At 43.6% G+C, this 21589-nt stretch overlaps 1 protein-coding gene across 1 annotated transcript in view; it reads left to right on the top strand.

Annotated features, from left to right (window-relative positions):
- Positions 1-6371: 6371 nt before the first annotated feature.
- Positions 6372-21589, top strand: part of PCSK2 (proprotein convertase subtilisin/kexin type 2) — a 130987-nt gene continuing 115769 nt past the window's right edge. Inside the window, exon 1 of the mRNA XM_079969865.1 lies at positions 6372-6851. Within this exon, the coding sequence (XP_079825991.1) occupies positions 6669-6851 (183 nt within the window). The 5' untranslated portion in view covers positions 6372-6668. The remainder of the gene's footprint in view (positions 6852-21589) is intronic.

Below are 21589 nucleotides of genomic sequence, written 5' to 3'. Positions count from 1 at the left end.
CACACACTTCTGGGTTTGATGTGTTTGTAATCCAAAGCGTATGCAAACCAAGACGTATGCTAACCAAGGTACCGCTGTAATTTCTTTTCCTCAGCCCAGTTCCCATATTCTAGTCATTGTACCATTAGCAAGGAAAAAGTCAATGTGTGACTTGAAATACCCAGTTCCAAAGAAACAATAAAAAAAGAAAGTTTCACTGAATCACAACAGAAAAATTAAGCTCTGGGGCATGTATGGGGAACCTGTAGCCGTCCGGGTTTTGCTGTACTACATTGTGACCAAGTACAGTAAGGGGAGCCATTTTAGAGGTTTATAAACTTGGATTACAGCGTGCCAGAGCTGGAAAAGGTTTATAAAAAGGCAGGCAAAATTATCAAGGGGCTGGAGCAACTACCCTATGAGAAAAGGTCACAAAATTTGGAATGTGTTACTTTAGAAAAAAGTTGGGGAAGGCTACATCTACATCTAGGCATTTAAAGCACTATGATGCCACTTTAGCAGTCAAAAAGCATTTTGAAAACCAGAGCAACATGGTTGATATAGGGTTGATTCAGGGCCAGACATGTGATGATGTGATTGCATTCTTTCAAACAACACATTTGATAGCCATGAACTCTTTTCAAGTGGTAAACAAAAATGACCATGAAGTATTGGAATAAATCAGTCAGTGCTTTGCTTCATTCCACAGTTTTTGTTTTCTCTCTGTTGCTTTTGTTTTGTTTCTGTATCAAGCGTTGTAGGGGAAATTAAGCAGCTCACTCTTCCTTTAATCCACATTGCTTTCACTTGGCTTTCTGCAGAGTGGATTAAAACCTCTACCCCATTTTAAAAATGGATTATGGAAAATCTGGCAGGGTTTTTTGTTTTGTTTTTGCTTTGTACTTTGCAGCTGTTTTTTTTCCAGATTTTAAAATGTTTGTTGGGAAATAGTACAAAATGTACTCTATAAAACCTAAATAAGTCCATTTCTATCAAAAAGTAAGCAGATATGTTGAGAAAGCCTCTCCTGCCTTAGTAGGCATCATTATTCAGAGAGGTAGGAATCCAGCAAAACAATTATGGGATGACTGGGTAGATTCCTCAGTGCATTTGATTCTGTTTGGGTGATTTGAGAATGTTGAGGGGCTTTATCGGGAAAATATAAGATGCACAAACCAGCAAAAAATTGTCATGACTGATTGCCATGGAATTGGACTTAGGCCTCACTCGAATGCATATTTATTTCTGAGTAACAACCATTGTAATCAGTGGGACTTACTTTTGGATGGAGTGAGCAAATCTGTCAGTTTTCTTTACTCTCAGTTTTTCATTTTTCCAATCTTAAGTTCATTACCCCATCAGTTTGTGAATTATTTTTTTTAAGTCCCAATGAAAATTCATCCACACAAAATTCTTCAATCTCGCCAAATATAATCTATACCATTTTCATGAATATATGCATTTTAATGCAAACTTTGCCCTGTTACATGCATTTTTGGCTGGAGAATGGCACTGCAAAATTTGAAGAAATGTGAATTTCAAGATGGGTTTTGTTTTGGTCCACATATTATTTTAGAAAGTGCAAATCAGGTAGATTCGCCTTTAAATGTGAACTGAATCAAATTTCTCCCACATCCCTAGTCTTGGTTAAGCAATTGGAATTGTTTCAATTCCAATTTCCAATTTTCAGTAGGACATGCAACCCAATCTTCTTCTTTTTTTAACGCAGAAAAAAACCAAACAAGTGTTCAGTGTGGCTTCTCCCCAGGCAAATAAGTGTAGGTGGTAAATGTGGCCTTTAACCATAGCTAATTTTTTGCTAGATTATGTTCATGCTTCTTTTTATTAAACTACAATCCTGACAAGCTTTTAACTGCCACTGTATTTAACTGCCCTGGATTTGCTTGACTTAAAAATAATACTATCATCTGCCTTTGTTGTTCTCTGGATTGTTGTAAAATTCTGCTATTCGAAGAGGAGCTGCGTAGCAGCCTTTTGAATACCACTTCGCAGGAACACTGAGTGCATAGCGGTCTCTGGTTTTTCTATCCTGGAACTGATTTTGCTCCTCGCTGCATTCTTACAAGCCCCTAGCTTTCTCTCTCCAAGTGACAGTCCAATCTACATGTCCCCTACTCCTTTCCATCTGGGAGATTATTCTAAAAACAACTACTTCCAAGGCCATGCATTGCCTCAAGATGGCTCCAGGTTCTAGCCAACATCTGGATATTATGTGTTCCTAATACATGGTCAGAGAGGACTCCTTAAATGCCTTCCCAGTTCCCATTCCTGGACTTCCAAGACTATCTTGTCAACCATTGGCCATGCTGGTAGGGATGATGGAAGCTGTAGTCCAGTAATATCTGGATGGCAACCCCTTTGACTATTCCTGCTATAAGATCTATCTTGCCATTTCTTTTACGGCTGGAGATGGTGCTGAGCCAGAGAAACAAAGAGAACTGTTCAATAGTAACTAGCTCTTGCTTCTTTGCCTCCTCCAATAGGTTTGGATAATGCCCTTGAGCTTTGTAGGCTAGTAACTTGCACGTGAGGAAAATTTCAAGTCAGTCTTTCCCTTGAGAACCCAGTTATGCTGCAAACATTGGTGCTTTAGAGATAATGTTGAATTAATCCTATTGAAGGTGAATTTGGAGTATTGTTCATGCAAAATATCTGTAGGGGTTTTGAGGAAGCCAATTTTTAAAAAATAGCTGATGTTTTCCCCAGTGGTTTCCGCTCCCATCTTTTGCAACAATCCAATCTGCTCTAAATGTCTGCTAAAGCTAAAGCTCAGTTTTGTTTGAGATGTATTACTCAAATCCCAACTTGGACATAGGGACCCTATGGATTGGATTGATGTTTGGTGTGCTGCACTGGCATATATTCTTAACTTCCTCATTTAACCTCTGTATAATCCCATCTGAATTCAAAATTGTCTTTTCCCTGTGTGCATATTGTGAACAACAACAACAATGACTTGAAGTAACCTGTGTGTTTGAATATATTGATTTCCATGTAGCCAGTATGTTCCTGATTATGTAACTCACTTACAACAGAGTCCTGTCTGTCTACTCCAAAGCGATCTCAGAAGGAAGATATATTTCTCAATTCCTCTTGAGTGTTACATTTCCATTAACAGGACAACAAAGGTTATATAACTTTAAATAGTTATTCTCTGTTATAAAACTTCTTTTGCACTCACCTAAGAGATGTAAACCAAAAGAAATCAATTTGTTTGACGGTTGAGCTAGTTCCCTTAAGACATCTTGCCTCCCCCTCTTCAACTGGGATTGGATACAACCCAGTAACAGTCAGTCGTGAATAATTTCCAGTGAAATAAATAGGAATCAAACATCTAATTATGCTAACAAATCCCACTCATTTCAGTAAGAATTAGCCTTGACTATCTTTGCTGGAGTCCATCCTTTCTCTATCAAAGGCGAGCTTGATAAGGCTGTTTTTTTGTCATAAGTCTGGTCAACGGACATAATAACTTTTCAACTGGAGCTGTCCAAACACAAATGGTGCTGAAAAGAAGGGAGCCTGGAAGTGAGTTTGCTGCTCACACGTTAAAGTTAACATTACATCTGAACAGTACCATTATGATTTTAAATATTTTTAGGCTGGGGATCTTCCAACAATAATCTACTTGCACCCATGAGTCTTAAGTTTGATTTTTGTACTACTGCACATCATACCTTTTTGGGTGCCTGGGAGAATTAAGGAAAGAAGAGAGTGTCTAATTAATTGAACCAGTTCCCACTGCTGGAAAATGGCCAAATAAATTCATTCAGTTGTTTGCTTGGCTGAAATATTAAAACAAATCAGTCAGTGTCAGCAGTGATCTACTGAAGTGTCTTCTCTGTGGCAAGAGAAGATATTTTTTAAAGTCCTGTGCTCCTACTCCTCATTGAGATCCATTTCTATGTTGTTGGAAATGGCACACCATCCAGCAAACCCTCTCAACTTCAGTTATACACATATAAAATGTGAATAACAGTAACTTGCCTAGAGTTATAGGGATGGGAGGGACCATCTTTCAGAAAAGCCAGCCTGATTGATGCTGCAGCTGCCATATCATCAGTTTATTAACTGCTACATGATGGGCTCTGCCACTAGAAGGAACAACTGCACTCATAACGGTCCTCGCAGAGCAAATGAATTGAGATTGCTCAGCCAAGTGAGTCAAACCACAAATACAAAGGAAGAAATACTGCATCTACAGTGGTACCTCAGGTTAAGTACTTAATTCGTTCCAGAGGTCTGTTCTTAACCTGAACCACTTGACACACTCATTGAAGACCAGTGGACTAAACCACGGTTCCCAGTCCTTGCACGTAGTACAGCTTAGAGAGGAGGAGTGCGAAGTTCTAGCCTCATTGTAGCTTGTGCCCAAGTCCTAGTACAGGTGTGGGGAATCTTTTGCCCTTTTGCTGAACTACAACTCCCACCAGTCCTTGCAAGAATGGCCATTGGCCAGGGACTATAGGAGTTGTAGTTCAGCAACATCTGGAAGGCCAAAGGTTCCCCACACTTGCTCTCATTCAAACAAACCACAATTAAACCTTGGTTTGATCTCCTTAACTAGAGTTAGACTGGTTTGCATGACACAGTAAGCCAAAAGACAGTGGTACCTCGGGTTAAGTATTTAATTCATTTCGGAGGTCCATTCTTAACCTGAAACTGTTCTTAACCTGAAGCACCACTTTAGCTAATGGGGCCTCCCGCTGCTGCTGCGCCGCCAGAGCACAATTTTTGTTCTCATCCTGAAGCAAATTTCTTAACCTGAAGCACTATTTCTTTATTAGCGCAGTGTGTAACCTGAAGCATATGTAACCTGGAGCGTATGTAACCCGAGGTACCACTGTACTCTGACCTCTGATACCATCTCCTGCCCATGTTTACATTTTTGAGATGTAGTAAGAGCAGGATGAAACAATGTTAAACGCTTTGAAAATGCTGTAGATATAGCAGTGTTCCCCCTCTAAATATCAGTTTGCTGGGTATGAATTGGAGAGAATGCTGTTGCACTAAAGTTCTACTCATGAGCAACTGGTCGACTGCTGTGAGAAGAGGTTGCTGGGCTAGGTTGCCTCTTGGCCAGCCCAGAGATGGAAAGAAGACAAAGTCCCTACCAGAGAGGAATGGCAAACCAAGCTGTTGGATTACACCGAAATGGCAAAACTGACTGGAAAGCTCAGGAACCAAGAAGACAAAAACTTCAATAAAGTATGGGAAAAAATTATAATGTATTTAGGAGGAGACCATTGTAAGCAGATGAAAACATTAGCAGGATTCTAATAACACTTGTAACAAATATTATGGACAATATGGAGAGATATAAAATATGGATTATGAAATAATATGCAGTTGAAAATGTTGACAATAGGACTCATGGAGGGGAGGGTGGGAAGTCTGGAGATTCAGAGAAAACTCTAAATATGGATATGTATTTGGTACTGTTATAACTCTACACTTGTAGAATCAAATTTTAAAAAATAGTTTTATTATTATTTGAAAGATTGCCTCTTGGCCTGATCCAGCAGGTTCTTGTCATGTTCTTCCATAGTATTTCTCTTGACTAACAGGAAGCCTCTGGCACTCCATTCAAAATCTGAAAGCGGGGTATTGATTTATAAATGCTTTCCCTTGATCTGCCTATCAGTTTCACCCTTTGGCCAGATAACGGGATCTTCAAATTACATAGACGACGAATCAATCAAGGAGTGTTTTGAGCTGCAACACTTTCATCTCGCTGGTGATGTGGGAAAGCGACCCACACCCCCTGATCCACCAGTTGTCAGAGAGATCTCCTACCCCAGCCAAGATCAGCTGAGGATTCTGGAAACGTCCCTGTCCCTCCGAATCAAAGCTCAGCAACCCTGCAATAGAAGAACGGGCAAAGGCCATTTAGTCGGGGGAAGCCCTTTGGAGAGAGAGAGAGCTTCCCTTGTTGCAACGGGAAGGGAGGAGTCCCTCATCGCGCAGGAATGTAACGTTAGCCTGGGATCAGGTCAGAGAGGTTCTGGATGGGAAGGGGGCTGTTGTTTCAGCATCGCCTCCCTCAGAGGCAAAACAGTGACAGCACGGATGCTAATTGGAGGGCTTATCTATCTCCCTCTCCTTGGGCTTCTCCTTCCCCAGCTTAGGCTTTTCCTTCCTCGCGCGCAGGGCTTGGAGAAATGGAGGAATTCTCCAAGGTGCTGAATCAGGCAAGTCGCCGCCGCTAGGAAGGTTTGCCTGTCCTGGGTGCCAGCCCTCCAGCCAGCGCGTTCAGCTGGGAGGCAGAGGAGGGAGGAGCGCACACCCTCTTGCCTGGCTGCGATTGGCAGCCCCGCAGCCCCACCTCGCTCGGGTTGGTGCTTTCTTTTAGCCGCCTCGCTGTGTTAGAGATGAGGAGGAGCTGAAAAATGCAGATCTGGCATCGCGCGCACACATACATACACACACACACCACATATCAGCATAATTTCACGAGCTGCCAGCCCATCGGATTTCCCCTCTTCTCCAGGCACAGACATGCTAAGCCACAGCACCGGTTGATCTGCTGCCTTCAGCTCGCCCCTTGATCAGCCTCCCCCACCCCAAAGTCGACATTATATTATTTATATCCTCTTCCTTTTGCTTACCGTTATTTTCAGTTCTCATACTCAGCCACCATTCCCTTGCACTCCCTGTCCGAAAGAGCCATGAAGGCAGACGCTGCTCCACACTGGAAGACAGCCGGCCTCTTTTTCATAGGGCTGCTTCGTTTTGCCTCTGCCTCCGAAAGACCCATCTACACGAATCATTTCTGGGTTGAGTTTCACAAAGGGGGAGAAGCAGAAGCCAAGCAACTTGCTGCAGAATATGGCTTTAATGGGGTCAGAAAGGTAAGGTCCTCTCTCTCGTGCTTATTTGTTTGTTTATTTATTTATTACAAAATACACCCACCCTCTTAAAAAAACACAATTGTGCATGATGCTGATAGAATCACCTTGCAAAGTTGGAGAGATCTGTACATGCATTTTACAGGAGCAAAAGGGGTATTATTTTTTAGACAGAGTTCTTTGAAACTCTTATCGGTGGATGTCTGCTCTGAAACCAAATGCTCTACCTAGATTTTCATTTTTCATTTTTTGCAGACTTTTGAATGATGGATGCACATTATGTTCTTGTAGCCACTAGCAGCCAAATGCACACACTTCTGTGATTATGTTCTCCAAGTTAGAAGGGGAGGCGGAGGAAATCCTCATGGCTAATTTTTCTGCTTCTTCAGTTTCTTAGATGCAGCAGGTTCAGATAGTGACTGTTCAAAGACCCCACTGCCAGCTAAGCATGGCACTGTAGGGTTTAAGACCAGTGCCAATTGGTGCTTGCTTCACCTGGTGAGTTTGGTAACCTGTTATAATTACTGGCAAAACACAGCCGCCCTCTGGTTTCACTCTCCTGCTGAAATGCCTGCAGGAGGCATTTTTTCTGGGTAACCAGAATGCTAATCATAACCGAGGAACTCACTTGTGCATGCAAATCCGGAGAAGAAGCTGCCTTTAGCCGTGGGACCTGCTTTAAAAACATTTCTGTCAAGAACAGCTGGACACAAAGAGTTTGCACCTGGGAATAAAATTTAAATTTCATGCAATTGCAGTGTGAATGTGATAAAATGAAATGCTAGGCTGTAACAAACAAGCTGAAAGCTAAGGTTAGAAATGTGATGTCTAAGAAGAGGAGCAAGGGACCGTAAGGCAAGAAAACCTTCTTGATGAATATATGCATGCTACTAATTTATGGCTTCAAAGAGCCTTTCAAACATCTCCTTTCTGCTTCTCCTGAAGTTGAAACCAAGCTCTCACTCTCTTTATGTAAACCAGGAGACTGCTGTGCATTTGATTAATCTAGACTGCTAAACACCCAGCATTTGGTCTTACGAAACATTCCTGGTCAGAGCAGCTCCTGTGAAGTCCCTAGAAAAAAATAGAGCAATAAATATGTGCATAGAAGCAGGCAGCCCATTGCTGCTTTCCCTTCCACCACCCTACTGGCAGTTATGCAAGAAAGACCTGATCTAACTTCCATTGTGGTTAATGGGTGTTCCCCTGTTCCCTGGGAATTGTATCAGGCTCTTGAAAGTGTGTGCATCGAGCGAGGGGAGGTTGACAGGGAAATCACATCAAAGTAGCATAATAAGTCAGCCTAACTTGTGGCACGCAGACCAGAGGTGCCTCAGCTCAACTGAGGAATCATTAGGAGAAGGAAGGCAAAATGCATGGGGACCTCAACTTAATTCCATTGCTGTCCGATAGATAAGGTGGTATTTAGCATTGCCAAAGTTTCTCTTCTATTAAATAGTGATGTGGTTCAGTTGCTAGAGCTTTGGGGGAAGAGAGCCTCTGCATAAGCCCCTGTTTTTAAAAAGCCAAGTTTCTTTGGGTCAGACTCCATAGATATGCTTCTCTGCCAAATGCATATTTCGGATTCTTTCCAGATTGCCCTTCCCTTACTTTCATTTCACATCCTGTTTCAGAGATGCAGCTCCTTGCACAGCTAGTTTGTGAGACTCTTTTTCTTCATGGAAGTCCCCGGTAAATGAAATGGCCACCAGATGCAGGAGATTTCTAAACTATTAGGCGAAATAAGCGGAGGCAAGCTAGGTGTTGAGAATACTCTGGGAAGGGGTATAAAAAAATAAAAAATAAAATAAATATAATAGGTTATCCTCCAGATGTGTACCTGGATCCACAAAGTTATTCTGCCCATTGGAAGGGTGTAACTCCAAGTGAATGTCAACCTTTTTCCGTTTGCCTTCGCACAAGGAGCTGGGAGTGCAAATTCATTTCCTTCCATTGTGTGCAGCAATATCTTATCAGAGCACCATTTCCTCTTTGCAGAACGAATGGTGGCCATGGAATTAGTTTCTTTTTCTTTAAGGGTTGGGCAGAAACTTTGTGCCCACTTCCCTGGGAGTGAGCTCCACTGAAGCCAATGGGGCTTATTTTTGATGTGGATGTGTATAGGGTTTTGCTGGTGACGTTCTTGAGTTAAAAGCTACAGCAACCACCAACAGAGATATGTGTGGCATGCTCTGTAAAGCTTATTGCACTTGGTCCCATCAAGCTTAGTGGCACTTTCTCCCCAGTCGGTGAGTTTAGAATTGAAGATTGCCCCCCCCCCCCCAAATATGAGACCCAATTACAAAGCAATCGCTAGGAAGTAGCACATCTCTTCCTTATGTATCCTTTCTTCCCATCCCCACACGCCCTGTTTGAAGGACAAAAAGGAAATCGCCATGCATTATTTACAAGATGTGCATTTGCTTTCTACTGTAGGAGAATAAATTCAGCAGTAAGTCCTTGGTTTCTCCTCTCTGTGGGGAATAAGGAGCTTAGATAGTTTTGCAGGGTTGGCTTCACTGCCTATGGAAATTCCTACTCCTTTATCTTCTAGTTCTGATTGAGAAACATGTTTCTGCAAGGATCTCCCAGCAGGCTCAGTTGTTTCCCCCACAAGTATGGCTTGGAGATTTGAAAGCTTAAGTTGTCCACTGCCTTCACATTCTCAGAATTGCCAATGGTGGGCTGGGATGCACCCCAGAAGGGAAAGAGACCATCTTAGAGCCCTTTTCTCTGTGATTCATAAACGCTGTTTTGCCATTGTATGTTGAGCTGATTTTAATAGGAGTAAACTGAGAAAAGATATACTGTATGTGAGATAAAAACAAACAAACCTTCCACTGGAAAAGGGAATTGTTTTGCCTACATTTAAGTATATATTTAACTTCAGCTGCAGTTGGGCAAGCTCAGTAATTTTCAGATTTTATTTCATTTCTGTGAAATTTATGCTTAATAATAAAGCACCTTTTTAAGGTTAACGTGTGGGCTTATACTGTAAAGCTTTGGGCACTTTGTTTTACACAAATAAAGGACCAAGATGTACATCCATTTATTTTTGACATCCTAAAGTCTAGACTCTGGGACTTTACTACCGCATGAACATTCCCGAAGTTTATAAAACACTTCAGCTAGCATTTCCCCCCCATCCCACAGTAATATTGGCAGTTTTCTCTTGGGGATTGTTTCAGAGAAATGCTTCCTTAGAAGTGCCACTGTGTGCAAACTTTATCACCTGAGAATAAGTAGGCCCACAGTATACTTCATAATTAATGGTGTGTGGTCTCTCTGTCTGAATTTTGGACCAACTCATCTCAAGGACTTAAGGTGGATGGCAGGAATTATTCACAAACCTTGTCCATATTAAAAGAGGGAAAAATCATTTCCTGATTTATCAAGACACTATCCGGATTCTATATAACAAAGTATCTGTAAAATCCCAACTGCTGTATGTTTTGCTTTGAGAGGTACCCAGATAACTCCTGTCATAGTGCAGCTATATAAATGCTGTTTATATTTAAATCAATGCCAAGTACTCCTTCCCAAATAGCTCATCCTATAATTTCTGAACAATCTATCCAACTGTCCTCACTTTTTCCAAGGACATGAGCTTCCTTATAGTGTGTAGACCATGTTAAATATAGCTGTAGCTACCCAATGCACAACTTTTCACAGGCACAAACATTATAGAGGCACACATACAAATGAGTGTATGTGTGGAGATGTTTCCTGGTGCAATATACTTGACTTTCTGATCACATTGCATCTCATTTGCTGATTTGTTGCCCTTTCATCCGGTTTGGAGAGATCCTTCTTGAGCAACTTTGGCTACCATTCTGTTTGTTCCTGTAACTCCAGATAATGTATGAATAAGGTTGCAATCCTAAGCACACAATGATACTTAACTTCTGAATAAACATGTAGGGGATTGCACCGTACGTTAAATCGCACATCTCCAATACAGATCCTTGGGGGATCTCACTGCTTAATTCCCTCCATTTTGAAAGAGACTCCTTTGAACAGCTAGATAATGAAGAAGGGCTTGGTGGAAGAAGGAAAACACACACACACACACAAAAGCACCTCTCAATTATGCCTTTCCAGTGGAAACACAAAAAGGTGCTGTTGCTTCTCAAATATGAAGGGTGTGATTTTGCACAAGTGTCATTGGACATAGATGGTTTCACAGCCATCCAATGGCTTAAGACAACCTATCAAGCTTGATAACTTGATGCTTCTCAAAGGCAGCCAAAGGCAGCCTTCAGACATTGTGGATTACAGCCGCCATCATTCTTGACCACTGGCCATGTTATGATGGGGCGGTTGTAGTCCAAAACACCTGTAGGGCACCACACTGACTGCTCCTAGAATAGTGGTTTCCTGGGAGGTGGTCTTGTCAAGTCCTTCAACTCAGCATCAGTTCTAGAAGCAAGTTCTCAACCAAGGCTGAGCTGGACCATGAACAAGAACAGCTTTGGTGGGGAAGAGTCTATCGCTTTTGATCTGCTGCCATCTTAGCCTCTTTGCTTTCATGATTGCTATTTATGTTTTGTTGTTTTTATTCTCACAAGCCACATTATGAGTCCATGGACAAAAAACCTTGGGTCAAAATAACAAATCATATCATATCAAGATATATCTTAAAGGTAAAGGACCCCTGACAGGCTTTCCTGGCTGAGGGAGCCGACATTTGTCCACAGACAGTTTGTGTGGCTAGCATGACTAAGCCGCTTCTGGTAAAACCAGAGCAGTGCACAGAAACGCCGTTTACCTTCCCACCGGAGTGGTACCTATTTATCTACTTGCACTTTAACATGCTTTCAAACTGCTGGGTTGGGACCCAACAACAGGAGCTCACCCCGTCGTGGGGATTTGAACTGCTAACCTCCTGATTGGCAAGCCCAGAGGCTCAGTGGTTTACACCACAGTGCCACCCACATCCTAAATATATCTTAGAGTGCATTAATTTTGTTTTGCTTAAATGGAAGATTACATGCTCTCTTAATTTTTCCAGGGCCTTCATGAATGGCTGGGCTGCATACAACTAAATCAGTGAATTGGTTACTTTGTATATTGTATACCTAAGTCTTGAGAGACATTGAAGCAGTTTCACAGGGAAGAGCAGCACTTTCTAATGATGCACGTTCTGTCAAAGAAACAATGTTGGCAGCCTCCCACTTGGGTGATGTCTGTTCCTGCATGGTTCTCTTTTTGTCTGTGTGTTCTAGTAAGCCAGTCGTCCATTCTTCTGTTCCGTTTCTATCCCCTCCTGGTTTTCCATTCCCCCCTCTAACGTTCAGCTAGAATCCCATGGCCATTGAGTCTGCTTCATCCTGTCTTTGGGACATTTCAGAATTATTATTTTTAAAATCTCTGCAGGCCTTAGGTTTCTTCCCCCTAAGTCCCCAACCTACTTTTGCAAGCCTTGGCTTTCATGCCAGCATGCTGATACCTCCCTCTTTATTCTCATTAGTCCCATTTCAGCTATAAAGCTACCATAACTAAACACCTGAAGATACTATTAATAGTTATGCCAATCCTTCCTTTTTACTTTTTCTTTTGGGATGGTGTGTGTGTGTGTGTGTGTGTGTGTTTGTGTATGGTTATCAGATTTAAATTTTACAGTCACATATCCAACATAAATCATAGAAACAAGATTCCATAGACTCTCCTGGACTTCCTTCCTCCCCTTTGTGGGTCCTATTGTCAATCATTTCCTCCTGCATCTTTAGTGATAATCCAAATCTTTGACCTCTCCACTGTGTCCCAAAATTCACCATTAAACCACAAGTGTTATTCCAACCCTACTAATCATTTTAACTGTTTATAATGGTTTTTAAGATAGGTTATAGATTTTCGCCATTCCTTATTAACATTTTGGTCTTCCTGATTTCTGATTCTTCTGATCATCTTAGCCATTTTGGCTAAGATCCATCAACTTGATCTGCCATTCTTCTCTGGTGGGGACTTTATCTTTGAGCCAGTGACATCCGCATAGCCAGTTATGCCAATCCTTCCTAACCTGGAGTCCTTCAAACATTTTGGCTGACCACTCCCATCATCCATTGGCCATGCTGATCAAGGCTGAAGGGACTTGTAGCCTAAAATATCTGTAGTATTCTCAAATTGGGTGGAGGTACTTCAGACTAATGTGATATTCACATGCAATGTCTCCATCTTCCAGAGAGAGAGAGAGAGAGAGAGAGAAAGAAAGAAAGGCTCTTTATTTTTTTCTCTATACAGTGGTACCTCGGGTTACATACGCTTCAGGTTACAGACGCTTCAGGTTACAGACTCTGCTAACCCAGAAATAGGGCTTCAGGTTAAGAACTTTGCTTCAGGATGAGAACAGAAATCATGTTTCAGTGGCGCAGCGGAAGCAGGAGGCCCCATTAGCTAAAGTGGTGCTTCAGATTAAGAACAGTTTCAGGTTAAGAACGGACCTCCAGAATGAATTAAGTACTTAAACCGAGGTACCACTGTACACCTCTCCTAGATGGATGTGAATGCTAAGCTGGCTTTTCAAAGTAGAGCGCTTGTGCCCCAACTTTCCTTCTGCTATCGCAATGTTCAACACAGTTATCGCATTGCAAACACAAACAGATGCGGAAAGGGTCCAGCGGTTCCAGCAAGAGCCTCTCTATTCACTTCGCCAATTATTAATGTCCATTCACATCCCTAGGGAGACAGACGTCACATTTTGAGAACAATAGGCCAATCAGTAATGCAATTGGCAATGGTGTTTTTAATTTCCGTATCAGTTTCATTTGTCGTTATACTTTATGACCTTTATTCCTATTTCAGCTTCGTGGATGTTGTCTTGGTGAATAGAAACAGCTGCCTTGGGGCTGGTCAGACTGTTTGCTCTGTACTGTGTGCTTTGACTAGCAGAGGCTCTCTCATTCCTCCTCCTCCTTCTAACTGGAGGTGTCAGGGACCAAGACTGAGGCCTCCCAAAGGCAAAGGATGTCCCCTACTGTTCAGCTGTGCCCCCCCCACCTGAATTGTTAAGGAAATAGAGGGAGAAAGTTTGGTGCAAAGCTCCCTATCTTTAGTCACTCCAGAATATAAAGCTTTTGTTGTTGTTGTTTAGTCATTTAGTCGTGTCCGACTCTTCATGACCCCATGGACCAGAGCACGCCAGGCATTTTTGTCTTCCACTGCCTCCCCCAGTGTGGTCAAACTCATGCTGGTAGCTGCGAGAACACTGTCCAACCATCTCGTCCTCCGTCGTCCCCTTCTCCTTGTGCCCTCCATCTTTCCCAACACCAGGGTCTTTTCCAGGAAGTCTTCTCTTCTCATGAGGTGGCCATAGTATTGGTGCCTCAGCTTCACGATCTGTCCTTCCAGTGAGCACTCAGGGCTGATTTCCTTAAGAATGGATAGGTGAGCCTATCACTTCCTGTACATCAGGGGTGGGGTGGGGGACCTTTTGCAGCCCGGGGGCCACATTGCCCCAAAGACAACTTTCAGAGAGCCGCATATCAGTGATGGGAGGGGCCCGATGCAAACGTGGACAGAGCCAGGGATGCAACTCTAACCTTTATACAACTCTAACTCTAAAAAATGGAAATCAAGGGCACCAGAGTGGTCCACAGACTTCTCCACCATGGGCAGATGTCTTTGGTTTCTATTTAGATTACAATTACTAGTTCTTAATTTGCAGCTATGCACATAAATTTGAATAATCAAGTGTTGAAATTCTACCTGCCTGCAGACAGTCTCCCCAGAGTTGTTCATGCTCTAGTTATCTCTCGCTTGGACTACTGCAATGTGCTCTACGTGGGGCTAGCTTTGAAGGTGACCCAGAAACTACAACTAATCCAGAATGCAGCAGCGAGACTGGTGACTGGGAGCAGCCACCGAGACCATAAAACACCGGTCCTGAAAGACCTACATTGGCTCCCAGTATGTTTCTGAGCACAATTCAAAGTGTTGGTGCTGACCATAAAGGCTTAAACAGCCTCGGTTCAGTACACCTGTCTCCACCCACATAGTTCAACCCTGACACTGAGGTCCAGCTCCGAGGGCCTTCTGGCAGCTCCCTCCTTGCGAGAGGTGAGGTTACAGGGAACCAGGCAGAGGGCCTTCTTGGTAGTGGCACCTGCCCTGTGGAATGCTGTTCCATCAGATGTCAAGGAAATGAACAACTATCTGACTTTTAGAAGACATCTGAAGGCAGCCCTGTTTAGGGAAGTTTTAAATGTTTGATGTTTTATCATATTTTTTATAGTCTGTTGGGAGCCACCCAGAGTGGCTGGGGAAACCCAGCCAGATGGGCGGGGTATAAATAATAAATTATTGTTATTTTATTATTATTTATGCAAATCTGTACCTTCATTCCCCCCTCCCTTTCCTCCCTCCCTTCTTTTGGTGATATGTGTGCAGTCAAACTATTGGTCCATCTAGCTGAAGGTTGTCTGACTGGCACTGGTTTTCCAATTTTCAGACAGGAGTCCCTCTGAGCCCCACTTGGAGAGGCCCTTGCCCTTAGTCACAGCCACCCCTGTTAGTGACTACTATAAACACAATGGAACTGCTCTACACTGCTTCTCTTTCAGGCCCTTTCCTTTCATATGTACCACCGCGAATATTCCAAGCACATAGCTGGTCTGGGAAATGTGCTAGAACCAATGTGAGATGCGTAAGTCGCTTGCAAGCATCAGAACATCTCCTTCTAACCTACATCCTCAGAGAAAAGAGACATGTTTCTAAAGCCCATTCTTTGGGCTTTTGTCAGTTGGTATACGGAACAAAAGAGGTATTTTTCACAAGACGTCTTTTGTTTGGGGGAATCAAAGGCTGTGATTCTCAGCATATCATTATGTGCAAATCAATTCCACCCAAAGCGATGCAATTTATTTCCAGCTGAGTGTGGTTAGACCTACCCAGGATGCGATTGTGTAGGACTGGGGTGGGGAATCTGTGCCCCTTCAGGTGTTTCTGGACTGCAGGTCACATCAGACCTAGCCAGCATGACCTATGGTCAGGGGTGATGGAACTTGCTGCCCAGCAGTGGCGTAGCGTGGGGGGTGCAGGGGGGCCCGGCCGCACCGGGTGCAACATCTGGGGGAGGCGCGCTCGCACTCGCAGCTCTCTGCCCCTACCTGGCTCACTCACTCTCTCTCTCACTGCAAACAATACATGTGCTTAGGGGGTAAGGGTTTCTTTAACTAATCTAGTGGAAGAGACTCGAGTGCTGAAATCCATGGGTTAGGGGGTGCAAATCCACGGGTTAGGGGGTGCAAATTACTTGCCTTGCCCCGGGTGCTGACAACCCACGCTACGCCACTGCTGCCCGGCAACCTCTATAACAGAATGCTCCAACATGTAGCCTGGGGGCACATTCAGCCCTTGTGGCCATTTTTGGTGGCCCTCAACAACATTCAGGACTTCTTAAAGCAGCTTGAGTAGCCAGCTTTTTGTTGTTGCTGTGAGGCATACATGAAAACAAACAGCAAAGGCCACTTGTGTCTTCCTCAGACCTTGTGAGGTGAAACGGGCCAGCTCTCCTTCTTCTCTTCCTCTAACCTGACCCAGAGCTGCTCTGTGTATATATAAGCAACAACAAAATAATGAAAGCAATAATAACGTGTCAATGCAAAAGAGGTATTTTCCCCACAGTGATATTGGACAACTGGATACCTCCCTGAATATATTTAAGACTGTACCCATGTACAGTATGCATTTACCTGGGAGTAAGTCTCAATGAAGTTAACAATGTTTGCTTATGAGTAGGCACAAGAGGGACGCGGGTGGCGCTGTGGTCTAAACCACCGAGCCTGGGGCTTGCCGATCGGAATGTTGTGGTTCGAATCCCCGTGACGGGGTGAGCTCCCGTTGCTCGGTCCCTGCTCCTGCCAACCTAGCAGTTCAAAAGCACCTCAAAGTGCAAGTAGATAAATAGATCCCACTCTGGCGGGAAGGTAAACGGCATTTCCGTGCTCTGCTCTGGTTTTGCCAGAAGCGGCTTAGTCATGCTGGCCAAATGATCTGGAAAAACTGTCTGCGGACAAATGTCGGCTCCCTCAGCCAATAAAGCAAGATGAGTGCCACAACCCAGAGTCGTTTGTGACTGGACCTAATGGTCAGGGGTCCTTTACCTTTACCTTTAGGCACAAGTAAGGCTTGCCCTGCATTTTGACCTGAGCAGGGCTTCATCTCAGGTCAGTGCACATGGAGTTGCAATCCTGTTGTACGGATCTCAGCCTGGAAACCTGATTCAGTGTATACTTATTCAGGAGTAGGTCCCATTATGTTTAGGAGTGCTTACCCTTAAATATATTAATTGTTTATATTAAACAATATTTTATATATATAATGTTTGATATTTTATTGTGTTTTTAATATTCTGTTGGGAGGCACCCAGAGTGGCTGGGGAAACCCAGTCTGATGGGCGGGGTATAAATAAGTTGTTGTTGTTGTTGTTGTTGTTGTTGTTGTTGTTGTTGTTAAACCTGGGACCTTCTGCTTGCAAGACAAATGCTCTGCCACTGAGCTATGACCCTTCCCAACTGTAATGCTGTACACAGCTTCCTGGGTGTAAGGCCCATTGAACTCAATGGGGTTTACTTTTGAGTAGACAAATATGGGATTTCTCTGTGGGAGCCACCAGATCCCCATTAATCTGGAGGAAAGTGACCTTTAATGTGAATTGTTTCATTCCATTCACAACAAGCCATTAAACTCCGTCTTCTTTTGTTCAGTTCTTAAATCATGTATTTCACAACTACCAATGGTAGAAATTTATCAAGTTTCATTCTCTCTCTCTCTCTTTCTCTCTCTCTCTCTCTCATTCGAACCCATTTTCACACTGGTACAGGCTCCGCACAACTAGTTTGGTTTTGGGGGAAAATATTTTGGCTTCTTAATGTCAAAAAGAAGAAAAAATAACACATTTGAGATAATTGGAGCTTACTCACAAACACAAAGCCAATAATATAAGAAGCAAATTATTTTGCATGATTCACTCCATTCTAATTAAAAAAGAGAGAGAGAAATATCACTCTTAAGGAGGGAGCGGGGGAAACCACTTGTGTACATCCTAACTGCAAAATAATGCTTTGCTAATTGCTAAAAGAATCTCAGTTGTTAAAACAGATTGCGATGTGTTAATATGCATATGCTTTCCTTCTACCCCTATAGAGCTGCCAATAACTGGCATTTCTTTGTGTGTATCCTTGGTTGTGACAAATAATAGTAATATAAATCTCTTTGGTGTGGAGCTTTCTGAGTGCCAATCAAGCAGCTGTGCCCTCATAGGAAACCTTCTGAGTAGGCGGGGCCAGAGGCAAAAGGGGGCGGAGCAATGGATAGAACACTTATCTATGTACAAGAGGCATTTCAGCCATGCGAATATCTGAAGTTTCTATACATACACAGTCCACACTGCTTTTCATCCGGGCAAGCAAAAGACACTGCCTCTGTTGTGCACTTAAGGAGGGAGTAGAGCAGGCCTGGTGAAGGTGTGTGGCTTGTGTATGCCATAGCTGTCAACCGTCCCTTATTTGGCGGGAAAGTCCCTTATCCCAGCGCCGTGTCCCGCTACTGTCCCTTATTGATGATGTCCCTTTATTTTCCCAGGTTTCAAAGGAAGCAGCTCCTCTCCCTCCCTCCCTGCCGGCCAGGGAGGAGGGAGGCTCCAACAGTGTTGCTTGGCTGGGTTGCTCACCCAATAAGGAGTCTAAGAACGACTGGGGGGGGGTGGAGCTTGCATGCCTTGTGCCGATCAAATCGGCCGCGTTACCCGGGGACTCGCCTTTGCTCAGCGCTTCCCAGCGGAGAGGTGACGGTGGTTTTCCTTGCTGCATTCCCTTTGCTGGGTTGCTGCGCTGTGGGAACCACTGCTTGAGGCTTCGTTTGGCTGCTGTCTGGGCTTTCTGCCTTTGGCTCGGAGGGGCTCAGAAGTTGAACATACCTGTGTTTGGAAAATCCCTTATTTTGGCTACAGATCCCTTATTTTCGAGGCTGCTGGTCCTTTATTTTCAAATCTGTAAGTTGACAGCTATGTATGCATAGAGGCATTTGTCCCACCCAGGCCTGAGTCCCCCCCCCCCTCCTGGATGCTATGGCAGAGGTACATAACCTCTGGTTTGCCAGATGCTGCTAAACATGAACCACAACTCCCTCCATCCCTGGCCAGCATAGCCAAAGGTGGCAAGTGGAACTCAGATTGAGACATAGCCGTGAGACGGAGCCCGACACAGGCAGAAGCTGCAGTTCCACTCCAGCCTTTTGTATGCTTCCCTCTGCCTTTGTCTCTCCCCCACTGCTGCTTCTCCAAGAGTCGTGGAAGCTGAGGGAGCTGGGTTGCTGCTCTGTACTCTCTCCTAGGGATGCGGGTGATGCTGTGGTCTAAACCACTGAGCCTCTTGGGCTTGCCGATCAGAAGGTCAGTGGTTCGAATCCGTGCAATGGGGTGAGCTCCCATTGCTCTGTCCTAGCTCCTGCAAACCTAGCAGCCTGAAAGCACGCCAGTGCAAGTAGATAAATAGCAACCGCTGCAGCAAGAAGGTAAACAGCATTTCCATGCGCTCTGGTTTCCATCATGGTGTTCTTTTGAGCCTGAAGCAGTTTAGTCATGCTGGCCACATGACCCAGAAAGCTGTCTGTGGACAAACACTGGTTCCCTTGGCCTGAAAAGCAAGATGAGCGCCGCAACCCAATAGTAACCTTTGACTGGACTTAACCATCCAGGGGTCCTTTACCTTTTTCTTTTTTTTTAACCTCACTCTATCCTCCCTGCCACAATCCCTGGGTTTTTTTTTTTAAACATTGGGGTGTGCTTGGGCACATATGCATGCCTATGATTCAGGATCAGGTGGAAAATTCTTCTAGTCCAGCTTCCTCTTTCCAGGAATATCCAGTCAGATGCTTCTGGGGAGCCCATGAACAGAGTGAAAGTGTCAAACCTCAGCCATTGTTTGCTACTCAAACTGGTATTCAGAAGTACCAAACCTCTGATCATGGAAGTTCCATTTAGCCAGGAGGCCTAAGAGCTGTCAAAAGCCTTTATGAGCCAAGGCACTGAGCCCTGCAGTTTCCTATTGATTAATGAACACACAGACATGAGTATTTAGCTTCATGGGCTAAAACAGGCCACAACTTTATTGGTTACAGATGTGAACGCTTTGGCTTAGGCATTGGGTGGAGTCAAGATATAGCTCATCTGCATGGAGTCGAACTAAGGGTAAACCACCAACAGGGGGAGCCCTAGATCAAATAGGGGCAGGATCCACACCCCCAGATTCCTTTAACAGGATACCCTTATCGAGGAGGGGCAGGCAGCTAAGAGCTGTCAAAAGCCTTTATCTAACCCCACTTTCATAATAATAATAATTTTATTATTTATACCCCACCCATCTGGCTGGGTTTCCCCAGCCACTCTGGGCGGCTTCCAACAGAATATTAAAACACGGTAAAACATCAAACATTAAAAACTTCCCTGAACAGGGCTACCTTCAAGGCATGTAAGCCACCAGCTATCAGCACGCTTTGCAGCAGTTAGTTCCAGAAGTTAACTATTGGTTGTGTGAAGAAATGGTTTCATTTTGTGTGTCCTAAATCTGTAAATAGGGTTTTGTTATGTCTGCATAGATTTTGGCTACATTCAGATGTACTGATAGACCATGGTTTGGTAGTTACATGAAGGTAAAGAGGTTAGAAATGAGTAAAGAATCTTTTCGTTTCCTCTACCCATTTATCTCTTTCTTTAATATTACCGTTCCTCTGAAGTGAATATTCCAATTTTTGACATGATTGTTCCCAAATGAATTGCACAGCATCTCAGTAGACAAAGCACAATGCAAAAACTAGTGCTTAGGAAACTCATTAAAATGATGTGTTTATTTTACTTGACTGATGTAATAAAGGTACAATGATTTATCAGCACACTAAAGATTAATTCTAATATAACTAGCCAAGAAGCAGCTGCCATTCATTGATTGGCATTAACTACAAACAAAAGCCTTTATTTGGCAAAGGCATGAATGCTCAATGCAAGTATGAGCTCCATCCACGATGAACTCTGACCTCTCCACAAACCTGTGACCCTCCATTTCCTGTTGGGCTCTGGCTCCCTTCAGCCCTAGCCAATGACCACGGCTACAAATTCCCCATAATAGCTTGAAATGTGTCTCCAAAAATATTTGTTGCAGGAAGTGGAGGCTTCAAATCATTGGTCTGCTCACTCATACTTTGCTGCAGCTCTTTTGCTCTGAAATAGAGGCAAAATATTCTCAAATCTTCTTTAAAAAACCAAAGAAGAAGAAGAAGAGTTTGGATTTGATATCCCCCTTTATCACTACCCGAAGGAGTCTCAAAGCGGCTAACATTCTCCTTTCCCTTCCTCCCCCACAACCAACACTCTGTGGGGTGAGTGGGGCTGAGAGACTTCAGAGAAATGTGACTGGCCCAAGGTCACCCAGCAGCTGCATGTGGAGGAGTGGAGACGCAAACCCGGTTCCCCAGATTAGGAGTCCACCGCTCTTAACCACTACACCACACTTTCTGCTACTGCTGAATAAGGAACTGTGTTACAAGGAGAAGCAAAATACATCCCTTGAAGCACTGTGCTTCACAGCAGAATGCTGGTTCGTTTTTTCTTTCAGCCTCTATTCATCTGGCTTTCCTTATGCAGATTAAAAAAACAAACCAAAAGTGTGCCGTTTTAACTGACAATATAAAACTTTTTGGCTTTGTGTTGTTGTGGAATTGCCTATTTCTTTTTGCCTGCTTTTTTTTTT

Source organism: Podarcis cretensis (genome assembly GCF_951804945.1).
Source record: "Podarcis cretensis genome assembly, chromosome: 3".
NCBI lineage: Eukaryota > Metazoa > Chordata > Lepidosauria > Squamata > Lacertidae > Podarcis > Podarcis cretensis.
The sequence above is the reverse complement of the archived record's forward strand: the minus strand, read 5'-3'. Positions and strand labels throughout refer to the sequence as shown.